General features: G+C 54.3%; 1 protein-coding gene across 1 annotated transcript in view; it reads right to left on the bottom strand.

The window, feature by feature from the left end:
- Positions 1-8,777: 8,777 nt before the first annotated feature.
- LHX3 (LIM homeobox 3) overlaps positions 8,778-12,012 on the bottom strand; it is a 4,951-nt gene continuing 1,716 nt past the window's right edge. Inside the window, exons 3-6 of the mRNA XM_026062077.1 lie at positions 11,697-11,899; positions 11,333-11,484; positions 11,017-11,188; positions 8,778-9,202 (exon numbers count right to left, since the gene is read on the bottom strand). Coding sequence (XP_025917862.1) covers positions 8,784-9,202; positions 11,017-11,188; positions 11,333-11,484; positions 11,697-11,899 — 946 coding nt within the window. The 3' untranslated portion in view covers positions 8,778-8,783. The remainder of the gene's footprint in view (positions 9,203-11,016; positions 11,189-11,332; positions 11,485-11,696; positions 11,900-12,012) is intronic.

Here is a 12,012-nt window from a genome sequence, read left to right as displayed (position 1 = left end):
ACGAGCCGCCAGTCCCACCCTTGGGTGCCCCAGCCCCTCCTCTCCCTGCCCTCTCACCCCGGCCCGGCGGGCACAGCAGGGAAAGCGCAACTGTGCCGAAGCTCCGTGCGCTGCAACGTGATCTCCTCTTGGCTTGATACAAAATTAATGACAAGTAACGTGCCGAGCCACAAAAGCGGTCGTATTCCAGCTGTGCTCTGCCGGAGGGAGAAGCAAGGGCTCGCCTCAACTCCGGGGCCACGTCCAGGCCCAAAAACCCCTGTGAGCATGCGAGGGTGCAGGTGCTGCCTTGCATCCACAGCCCCGGGCTCTCCTCCCGTCCCACCGCTGCCTCTGGGGGACGCCACGGGTGACGGCACCCTCCGAAAACACGCAAGCAGCACCAGCGGCACGGGAGTTACGGAGACAAATGGTGGCCTCAGGCCAGGGCATGCCCTCCCCGCGGGTCACGTGGCATTTCGGGGCGAGCGAGCCCTGCGCTCACGCAGGGCCCTGACCCTGCTGCCCGGCTTGGCAGGGGCAACACGGCAGCTTGTCACGGGGCCGCTCGGGAGCCCGCTGCATTGCATCGAACAGCTAGACGTGCACATCAGATAGACACCCCCCCCCCCCCCCCCTTTATATTGAACAGGGAAAAGAAATATCCCATCTGAGCAAAGCGCGTCCAATTAGTGTTCCTCTAAGTTAATGAGATGCTTCAACAAACACAGGGGAATTTTTTTTTCTGAAAAAGATGATTTTTCCTGTTAGCAAATCTAGCGAGAAAAAGGAAACAAATCTGTATTTTGGTGCGTCTGGGCGACTGCTTCGTCTCCAGAATGAATCGGTGCGATTACGCTGGCCGCGGCAGGGCTAATATCGGCGTTCCTCGTTCGCATCCTGCACATTAATCCGAGCGCAAATGAATGAGCCCGTTCCTCTAGTCCAGAAAAACGCTTGGGGGACCAATTCTTTATTTCCAAGTGTATGATTAGTACAAATTAAAACCAGAATAAGTTTTAATTTTGCCACATTAGGCAGCTTCATCAGAACACCCTTATCCCCAGAGCCAAGTCCCAATGAGGGCATAACAAGGGGATGGTTTAACTAGAATGATTAGGATAGTCTAGGAAAATTAATTTTGTAGTTCATGGCAGCCTCCTGCTGGAGGGAGGCCACAACGAGGCGGGTATGTTCAGAAAATGAAAACGAAAAGGCCGTGCTAAGTGCTTCCAGTGGCAAAGAACAGAGACAGAGCCTGGCTCCCCTCCTTCTACATCGGCCTCATAAAAGCCCCATTTAATATGGGGCCAATTCAGAATGATAAACTCAGCTACTGGAGCCCAGTTCCCAAACGCAGAGGTTGGCTGCCCAAATCTTGCCCCATTTAGCTCGAGGCTCCCCTTGGCTCTCGATCGGGTCTGGGCAGAGCCGTCCAAGGCGTTTGCTGCCGAAAGCGGAGCCCGAGAGGCTGTGGGGCGAGCGGGGCGCTGGGTTTTTGACTGGGCTTGCAACACACAGCACAGCACAACGAAACAGCACAGATGCAGAGAGCTTTCCTGAGCCTCCTTCTGCCACCTTTGGGCCTTTCAGTGCCCGTAACCTCCCTTTGCTCGATCGGCCTCAGATAAGTCACGCCGCAAGTCACCTGGGCTGTAGCTTGGGTTGCAGGAGCCTCATCCCACCTTGAGAAAGCGATGGCTCTGGTGCTGCAACACACAGAGCATTTTGCCCTTCCTCAACAAGGAGGTGATCGCTCTGCCCATCCCCTTCCGCATGTGCGGACACTCCACAGCTCACGTGGCCACCCACGCTCTGCAGGAGCTCCCACCTCCAGCCGGCACGGAGACCCGGGAGACCCAGCCGGGCTGCCCATCGCCACTGCTGCCCCAGGAGCCCGGCGAGCAGGATGGCAGCTGCCTGGTCTCCAAAACTTCTTCTGCCTTTTAAAACTTGATTCACTTCTGACAGAACAAAACAAACCCCAATAAATCCTAGCACAACCTGCCCCATGCAGAAGGAGAAGTGACCACGGCTCAACATCATGTGGCTTCGCAGACAGGAGCCAGCAAACAGCCTGCAGCCGCTCAGCCCCCGGCTGTATTAAAGCATCCCACAGCACCAAGCTGAGATCACCTGTTTTTCAAGGAAAAAGCTCACAAGTTGGGACCCAGCTTCCTTAGCAATGAGAAACACGTCCAGTTCAACCCACAGCCCGCACAGACAGCGGGAGAGACCCTGCAGCCACCCAAGCACCGCAGCCTGGGCAGGAAACCATCTCCTGCCCCACAGATTTGCAACAACTGCCCCGAAGGCAGAGGGGAAAGGCCGCCCCACCGCACGCACAACCCACCTCAGCACGCGGACGAGGTCCGAGGACACAGTCACCGGGTGCGCACAGCCCCGGGAAGGGGGTGGCAAACACCGCCAGGCTGCAGCAGCACCAGCAAGAGGGGAGCAGGGCTGGAGGCAGCCGGGGCCGTTTATTAGCTCTCCTCGGCCTCACCTGCGCAGCCCAGGTGGAGGCAGCCGAGGCCGAGTCTCCTCGCAGGCAGCTCGGGGGAAACTGTTTGCGAGGGGAAACAAACCTCCCGCCCCGCGTCCCGCGCGGCTCTCCGGCGGTGTCTGCGCGGGAGCGACCTGCGCCCACCGGGCCCCCGTTTCGCCCGGCTGCTTTGCGCTGCCGTTCGACGGCCCCTGATTCGCGCCGGCGTGAGGGAGGGGAGGCCGCGTGGCCCCACGCCTGCCCTTCATAAGTATTCTCCCGATGTGCGGGTTCCACAGATTGAGAACAACATCCTCCCTCGGAAAAACAGAAGTGATTCCTGAATTAATTTAGATTTCCCGCTGCCTTGTTAGGCCAGCTGGATATGGCACGCTTCATCTTCTCTGCAAACAGCGCCGGGGTCCCTCTGGGACACTCGGCACTTTATAAACCTGTCAAGCCCTTAAAGCCGGTGACCATGAGGCTTTGCAACAAAACGCGCTGAGGTCTGTGGCCACACGCGCACCAGGCAGCCCCGGAGAGAAGAATCAGCCCCGGTGTTTTTGCAAGTGAGAGGATGTTGTTTTGTGCTACAATTTCATTTAAGAGCAAGGAAAAAAAAAAAGGCACTGCATGATTTATTTTAAAGCATCCAAGCTGCTGCAAACTGCAATGCTTTGGGAGCATATTTATATATACGGGAAACAGAAGATTGTCTCCAAAGTCATTTGCATTCATCCCCCTCCCTCCCTCAGGCAGTTAAGTATCTTTTAAAGGACTTATCCTGGAGAAGGCTTGAGTACCCGCAACTTTCTGTGGAAATCAGAGACTTCTCGATGCACCTGACCGAGCTGGTTTTAACTCTCAAAACATATTGTTCTGCCCGCTCCCCCCTTCTCCCAACACCTCCAGCGTTGATTTATTTTCCCTATTCCCAGAAGATTTTTACTTTTTTTTGCAGGAACAGCGTCGATTCAGCATCTCCCCGACCTGCTCCAGGCCGAGCGCTCGCTGCAACCCGGTGCCGGCGCCGGCGGCCTCCCAGCTGGAGCGGGGGCGGCGGGTGCCGGGGCCTCGCCGGCCACATGGCAAGTCCCTCCGCCTCGCGAGCCGGCAGCTGATGGAGTCTCTGCCGTTGGGGTCCCCGCGGGAGTATAACACAACCGCAGCAGGTCCCGGCTATTCTCTGCAGCCCGGCGTGTTGTTGCTTCATTAAACGCCAAATTGTTACATTAATTCTAACTGCCCTGTAGAGATGTAGCTGTCAGGAATGATTTACTCGCCTCCAGCTGACTCGCCGGCTTTTCGCAGCCTCCTGCGGGAGAGCGGAGAGCGCGGGCGGCGCGGCCCGGCACCCGCGGCCCGGCTGGGCGGCAGCGAGCGGCTCCCACCTCGCCGCGGACAAGGAGACGCTCTGCCGACCGCAGGGGAAAAATAACCAGGGAGCTAACAAAAAAAAAATTGCGGCGGGGTGTTTTTAGCAGTTTACGCTTCAGGTGGCCAAAACTGCCTGTTAAAAGGCGGCATCGCTGCGGGAACGTCTAGCGAGCCGCGGCTGTGCCGACTCGCGGTGCTCCCGCGGGCAATGCGGCCGCCACCGCGGCAGAGCTCGGTGTTGGAAAACACCTCCGGTTCGCGGTGACCGAGGAGCCAGTTGCGACCTCTCCTCTGGGCGCAAAGCAGGAGTCTCGGTGCTTTGGGCACGGCGCATTGGCCGGGCCATCAGCTGGGGGCAAAGGGCACCTGGGTCTTCCTCTCCATCGGACGCGCCTCCCATGGGAGCGCCGCTGTCTCCGGGCCCCAAAGAGCAGCGAGGTGCCCGTCCCCCCCATGGCACCGGCAGCCCCGCGCTGGCCTGTGCCAGGCCTCCACCACCCGTTTAGTAGCTACTCCCCGAATCTTCCTTCAAAACGCCAAGAGGACAAACCGTCTTGAGAGTCAACCGGCCATTTCTGCTTAAAAGCCAAGGACGGACCATTTGAACGGCGAGGATGCGGCTCGGGCTTTCTCTCCACAAAGCACATACTTTCCTGGCGCTACGCTCACACAAGTACGTACCTACATGTGTCCCGTGAGAGAAATAACGTGCAGAAACTGATTTTGTCCTAGCACGAACAAGTTCATTTAAATCTCGAAACCTTGCATTTTTGGCTGTTAAATTGTTTTTCGTCCCGGGTTACGAGATGCCGAGCACAAAAGCAGTGCTTTCTGCATCCCAGACCGACGTCTTCCTCAGGCTCTGCTCCCCATCCACCGCACCCCGGTGCCAACAGGGTGCGACACGTGCACGTGTCTGGCCGGTGTGAAACGCACGCCTGCCTAGGCATGAAATAAAGCTGTCGGAAAGAAAAAGGCGAATTTGGACACCTTTGCTTTTCTCCAGCGTATTTTTGCTAGCTTGGTTTTCTTGTCAGGGCCCCATTTACTGCCGGCATTTACCCTGCCGGCACCTCGCTCCCCGCTGGCCGGGCTGCTCCCGCCCGGGTCCGCGGGCGTCGGGTTACCGCCGGCTCCCTGGACCGGCAGCCGGCTGCAGGGAACGGGGGGGAGAGCGACACCTCCGGAGAGGCCGCCACGCTCGCCTGCAAACCGAGCAGCGCAGCCCCCTCTTCCTCCCGCTGTTTGGGTTCACGAGCTGCCGGTCAGCTGCAAACTAGTAGTTTTATTTGCTTCTATCAAATTGATTTGCTTCTTAACAGGAAGAAAGCATTTATATTAATGGAATCTCTGAGCCCGGGCTCTGAAGGGACGGGCTGAAACGCAATCCCTGCATCTTATATCAGGGCGTGCGGGGAGCTCTCCGCCCTCCGGACTGTGGCCCGCGCCGGGAACTTTCAGCCTGTTTTGCCTTTCAGAGCGAAACACAAAGGAGAAGGAAGAAATTTGCATTTCTCGCTTTCTTAAATTCAGTAATCCACCGGGAATTCCCAGGGGCAGTGGGACAAAAGTGACAGTTATTTTCTGTGAGGGAACTTATGCAAAAAAAAAAAATCTATAATATACTTATTCAGTAACTACAATTTCTAGACAGTGATTCTATAAAAACATTATTATCCTAAAGGAAGCTGCATTTCTTTATTTCTGTTTTTATTTCCTTCTTTTTTGGTCAGTCTCTTTCAGGAAAATATTATGTATGCTTGAACTGCCAAAATGTGTTGATGCAAAACAATCAGCCAGATTTGGTGTAAGTGTTTCTAGATCACAGAGCAGGAGAACGGAAAACGAAGAATTCCTCTCGCTTCCGTTTGGGTGATCTCTTGTGATCTCCTTTCTCAAGTCCCACAGTTGCTAAATTACTGCACGAAAACGCCCTCGCGCTGTGCCTGCGGGCCAGCAGCAACAGTTGGCTCTTTATTACTCAGCTCTGGAGCAGGAAGAAATTGCAGCTCGTCCAGAGCCGAGCGAGGCAAATCCCTGCCGCGGCTGCAGGGGACAGAATTGCACCGGCTGAAAAATCACCCCGGAGCAGAGGCACGGGGGGGGGGGGGTCTCACGCGTCGCCCCCCGGCCCACGCTGGCACGGCATTTCTACACTGAAAGCCCTGTGATTTTGTGCAGGAGGGTTTCTCTCTGCCCTGGTGTGGCTGTTTTCCTGGGTGTCCTGAGAAGAGAAAGAGTTTCTCCGGTTAGTGGATACTGCAGCACTAAGGCTGTGTGTACGCACCCATTTTGCTTCGGGGTTTATCCCTATATCCCGGGAACAGCCGTACACACAGAGAGCTGCGCCTGCTGGAAGCAGTTTTCTGAGGCCACAGCGGTGATGGGCATCTGCAGAGCTCGCGGGCGCCGCCGTCACCGCTCGGCCCGGGCGCTTTGCTGGCAGCTCACCGCGAGCAGCAGCTCGGCATGTTTTTCCTTTGCGAACGAAATGCACGTGGAACGGGAAGGGGCCGAGCTGGGGAGATGCTTGTGCGGCACTGGTGTTTAACACGCAACTTGAAAACCGAAATCCTCCTGCAAACACTGTCAGTACCTGCTTGAAATCCTCCTGCAAACATTGTCAGTACCTGCTTGAAATCCTCCTGCAAACACTGTCAGTACCTGCTCACTTCTGGAGACGTCGCTGTCGCCCCCTCGCCGAGCAAAGGCCGGGTTCGGGCGCAGGGGCGCCGAACGGGCCCTAGCAGCGGTCACACGTCCCCCCGCAGCTGCAACGCAGCAACGGGCGTCACCCCGCGGACAAACCGCTGCGGTCGTTTAGAAAAGGTGCGGAACAAAAGCCTGGCTTTTCCAGGCATCGCCGCCTGACATCTGGTGCCCCCCGGGGCAGCAGGCGTCCCGCGGGGCGCTGGGAGCCTCCAGGGAAAGCACGGCCTTTCCCGCGGGATCCCCTGCCGTCGCCGGGCTCCCGCAGCTGCCTCCCCGTCCGAGGCTGCTGCGCACTGAAATTCAAACACTTTGGAGATGCTCAGCATGCTGAAGGCCCTGGTGCGAATCTTCCCCAGCTTCCCGGGGGAGTTAGAAGCTCAAATCCCATAGGCTTTAAAAAAAAAAAAAAAAAACAAACTCCCATCCAATTCTTAAACTGGAGACTTCGATAAGCAGTGATTGATTCTGCTCGGAGGAGCGTGAGCACAGATATTTGTATATGGGAATTATGTGTGGGTGTGCGCGCCTCTCGCCTGTGCGTGTGTACACACGCTAATGGGATGCATATGTCGGGTCAAGCTTAATCCCCTGAGGTTTTTTTATGATTTCTCTTTGAAATTTTCCAATGTATGACTTCTACTGTTTCGTGTGCACACCTTTCAGTGCAAAACCAGACAGTATCAGAATATGTTATTTTCGATTACTTTGTCACCACAAATTTCTCCCTTACGTATTTCTACCTTTGCAATGAATGCTGAAAAATAATCGTGACCCATCAAAAATAGCTCGTCTGTGATCAAAGATTGTGCACACGCCGCGCAGCGCTGCCTGGGTCTCCCAAGACTGCCAGCCTCCCGGGCTGTCGTTTTTTGCTTCTACTTATCAAAGCATTTCTACACCGGTGGGATTGCTCCTGTATTTAAAGGGCAGCGTGCACTCAACACTTTGTTGAATCACGGCTTTTTGAGGGCTTCTACTTTTCCTTTCAGGCATTGTATTTACCTATACCGATGCTTTTGGTGTGAATTTAGCAAAAGACTATTTAAAGTTTAGCTGACAAATTTATTTGTAGTCGCGAAGTATTTGATCATCAGAGAGAAAGCGAGAATATAAATAAAAGACACTGGACATTCACATAATCTACAGTTAATTCAATAGTTTTTACAGGTAACAGTATACACATTGCCTTGCCTTTCCTCACAATCAGCTCGCACTACGTCTGCAGAAATACACAAATGCCTCGAACAGAGAAGTGGCGTCGGAGAGCGTGCGTTCGCGCGGACACACTCCCGGCGGTGCGGGAAGAGCAGCGTGAAACCAGCCCAAACCACCTGCTGAGAGACCTTCCGAGAAGGTATTTGGCAACGAGACATCGGGGTGGTTTTGAGACGCTTTGCAGTAAAACTGTTGTGAGGGAATCAATAAAGAAAAGCAGAAGTTTCACAACCCAGAGCCACTAGTGTTCCTGGGTCAAGAAAAAGCACCCCTTGACCCTGTGAGAAAAGTGTGGTTATTTGGTAATAAATACATCTATTCACGGCTTAATGCTTATGTGGAAGAATAAAACTAGCAATCTACAAATTAAAAGATGAGAAGCAGAATTAACATGTCATCTTCACCTTACAAAGGAAAAGGGGTGTTGATAAATGATTGGCATATTAAAGAGATTCCATTTTAGAAAAGTTAATGTAAATTCAAAATAAAACAAAACATACCGCATCGGTGCACTTTTTAAAAAATCTGCTGGAAGAACAGAGAAGTTTTCTACCATGGATTTCTGAAGTGATTCACTATTAACATTTCTCCTATAGAAATATAGACATTGTCACACCTTTTACCGTGGATGAGGACTTTATTTTCTCTTAAAAAGGTTTCGGTGTGGATAAGTGATGAAGCAAGTCCTTGCTTTGAAGAATGCACTGACAACAGAAAGCAAAATACCTTATATCAAATCTGTAAAGCACAAGTCTTGGTGTTGAGTACAGACACAGTAATCAGTTCCCTTTGGACGCTCCTTCGGCTAATCAGTGCGACGCGGCTCCCTTTGCGCACCGTCCCTTGCCGGCCCGCCGCGGGGTCGCCCTCCGAACGCGCGTCCGCTCTCCCCGTGTCGTTGCGCTTTCCTTCCCCGCTCGGCAGTCGCAGGCTGTCCGTCCTTTATTTCCAAAGCAGATGGCGCTTAACAGCACCGAGTCCTTTCCCTTCGCATTGCACCGTGCCGGACCCTGTATCAAAACTGAGCGTGGTCGACTTCGTCTAGCCAAGAGGCCGGGCTGGCGGGGAAATCCGGATACCCCCCGCTGCTGCCGGTGGAGAGGTCGGAGCTGGGTCCGTTCCCAGCCAGCACTCTCATGGACTGGGGCACCCCCTGTCCGCCCTGTCCCATGATGCCCAAGCCGGTGTCTGGGTAAACCAAGCTGGAGATTAAAGGCTGGTGGCCTGGCAGGGCCTGCAAGGAAGCTGGTGACTGGGGTATCCCGTAGGGGCTGTTGGACCGCAGGTCGTGGTACTGGTCCTGAGCCGGGAGGCCGCTGTGATCCAGAGCGAAGCTCCCGTTGCTCCCGGCTGGTCTCCCCAGAGCCGGGGACGCTTCGCTGAGGTTGCTGTAAATCCCGTTGGAATGGTTCATTTCTGACATAGACGGCTCGTCTGGAAGGGAAAGCGACTGGTTTTACTGGGAGAGCAAAGTGCCACAGCTGGCAGCGGCCGGAGGGGAGCTCCTGCGAGCTCTCAGCAGAAATAGGTTGGGTGGATAGGAGCCGAACGGCCACGCACTTGCCACTTGTAATTCCTTATTATTCCTGTTCTTGTTAACAGATCTTCATAGAAAGCCATGGGATTATTATTTTTCTGAGTAGGAATGTCTAATTCATTTTGGATTTTAAAAATGTGCATGAGAAGTAGATATTAAAATATAAGATTGTGATTTAAAAAAAGTCCTTTAAAGGGGAATGGGGTTTAAATTCTTTCCACCTTTTCTCTATATTTCTGTTTGGCTTTGAGGTTTATCTTGATTTTTGACATCATTTTTAGGAGCTACCTGAGTGCTCACTGATGCAAGAAAAACTCTCTATTGCTCAGAAAAAACTATTAAATCTCAGCATATTTGGCTGCTCAGAAACAGGCTAATGAAATATATTCATACAACTTAAAAACACTTTTGAAATAATGAAAAATATTTTTTAGTTACCAGCGAAAAATTGTTTGCATTCATTACGGGCTTTATGGAAACTGAGAGCCGTTCTGTTGCCTAGGATACAAACCTGTTTGTGGGATCAAGCTATCAATAATTGTTTAACATTTTTAGTTATTATTTATGGTATATTCATATTTAATGAGGCTGATGCCCAGTGTGTATAAACAGACTTGGAAATCAAATAGTTTTTAAGAATACAGGAGAGAAGCTGAAATGCAAAACTGTGTGTATATATACATATATGCACTCTATACACATATCTGTGTAAATATGTACACACTGTTTTGCATTTCAGCTTCTCTCTTGTATACCTAAAAATGATACAAACACTTGGACACACACCGAGCTGGACACTGCAGTAACACAGGCAGAAGCCGCCTGTCCCTGGGGAGCAGCTCCAGGCCGCCGCTGGGGCAGTGCAGGATGCAGCCCGGATGCTGCCGGCGCCCCGGGCCGAGCTGCAGGCACCGACCTCCCCGCGCAGAGCCGCGTCCTGCGCCTGCAGCAAGCCGGCCCCAGGTCTGCAGAGGGTGGGCAGAGGCTGAACGGCTGAGAGCTGGCACAGGGACTTTCCTGGGCTGCTCAGCAGACATCTCTGCTCCAAAAAACAGGAGTCCCCATTACAGAAACCTCCTAACACAAACCTCTCTCTCTTTTACAGAGAGGGAATGCTTTCCCACAAAGCTGGGAAGGGTGTCCTAACTAATAACTGTGCAAATAAAATCATCCCTAAATAGGGTGAAAATATTTTTTACATACTTTTTGCCATAGAAACATTCAGTGCAGTGATTCTGGACTCTCTGGGTTTTGTATTTTTACAAGTCCCTTGAAAAGACCGTATATGAGGTACTCCTTTAAGACCCACAGCGCATGCCCAGCTAATTCCTAAGGGACTCTCTCCCTGCTTTTCCTTGGCTGTTTCGGACTCATCGCAGCCCTCGCTGAGGAAGATGGGAGCTTTCCTCTCCAGTTTCTCGGCACCAGCTGTCCCTCGCGGCCGTGGCTCGGTGACTTCCCCAACAGCCCCGTGGGGACCAGGCGGTTGAGCGCAGCCCAGACCCCTGAAATCCCACAGCTCTGCACGTCTCCTCCCACCCCATTCCTCCCGGGCTGGGCTCTTGTTTTCACTCATTATGTTATGGCTGGAAATCGTTAAAGTAGCACTAAGGGGGTGAAATGAGCCTAGACAGAGACCAGGGTGTTTGCATGGAACGTAAAGACCACACGCAGCAATACCCCACCTGGGATCAGGGCTCTGGGGACTGACCTGTGAAGGAGACCTCAGCGTCACTGTCAGGCCCTTCCTCCTGGATGCTGTCCTTGTCGGACTTGGAGGTCCCCCGGGATCGCTTCATGTTCCTGAAGTACTGGCCCCACCGCTGCCTCCCGGCATCTTTCTTCAACCTCTTCTCCTTGGCCCTCCGGTTCTGGAACCAGACCTGCAAGCAGGGCACATCGGGGAGCTCCCTCTCTGCGGGGCCGGCTCCTTCCCTCGGGGCTAGCACTTGCCACTTTATCCTACCAACTCTCCACCTCCCACCCTCGGGGCCCTGGGCTGCCCCCCGAGGGGAGCCCCGTCTCACCTGCACCACCCGCATGTCCAACCCAGTCTCTGAGGAGAGCTGCTCCCGGACGTGACGCGCTGGCTTGGGCGAGTTGTTGTAGGCATTTTTGAGGGTCTCCAGCTGCTTGGCGGTGATGGTGGTGCGGGGTCTCTTTGCCGTGGACTCCGCCTCTGCCAACACAGTGCGAGTTACCAGTGTAGGAGCTGCCTGCGAGCCAGTGTCCCCAGGGACGTGGGAGCTCCCTTTTCCCTCCCCAACAGCAGATGCTCCTTGCATCCCTCCCACCCTGCTGGACCAGGCTGCTGGATGAGAAGGTCCTGGAGGGCGAGGGGCTCTCGCCTCTCTCCCAGGGCACCCTCAGTGAGGGATGGGGCAGGGATACCTCTCTGCTTGGCCGTCTCGTAGTCCGCCTTGCAGACCAGCCTGCTGTCCTCCATGAGGTAGAACTCGTCGCCGGTGGCCAGCTGCCGCTTGCAGACGATGCAGGCGAAGCAGTGCAGGTGGTACACGAAGTCCTGGGCCCGGCGCACCACCTGGGTCGGGGGGATGCCCTGCTGGCAGGCGGCACACTTCGTCCCGAAGCGCCTGGGCGAGGACAAGCGGCGGCCGCTGAGCGGGCGCGCACCTTGCGCGGGGCCTCGGCGCGCAGCCCGCCCGCCCCCGGCCGCGGCTCGGCAGCTGTCCGTGGTGCTGAAGCG

Source organism: Apteryx rowi, unplaced genomic scaffold (genome assembly GCF_003343035.1).
Source record: "Apteryx rowi isolate R43461 unplaced genomic scaffold, aptRow1 scaffold_19, whole genome shotgun sequence".
Taxonomy (NCBI): Eukaryota; Metazoa; Chordata; class Aves; order Apterygiformes; family Apterygidae; genus Apteryx; species Apteryx rowi.
Note: the sequence above shows the minus strand (reverse complement) of the source record. Positions and strands in the feature narration are given on the sequence as shown.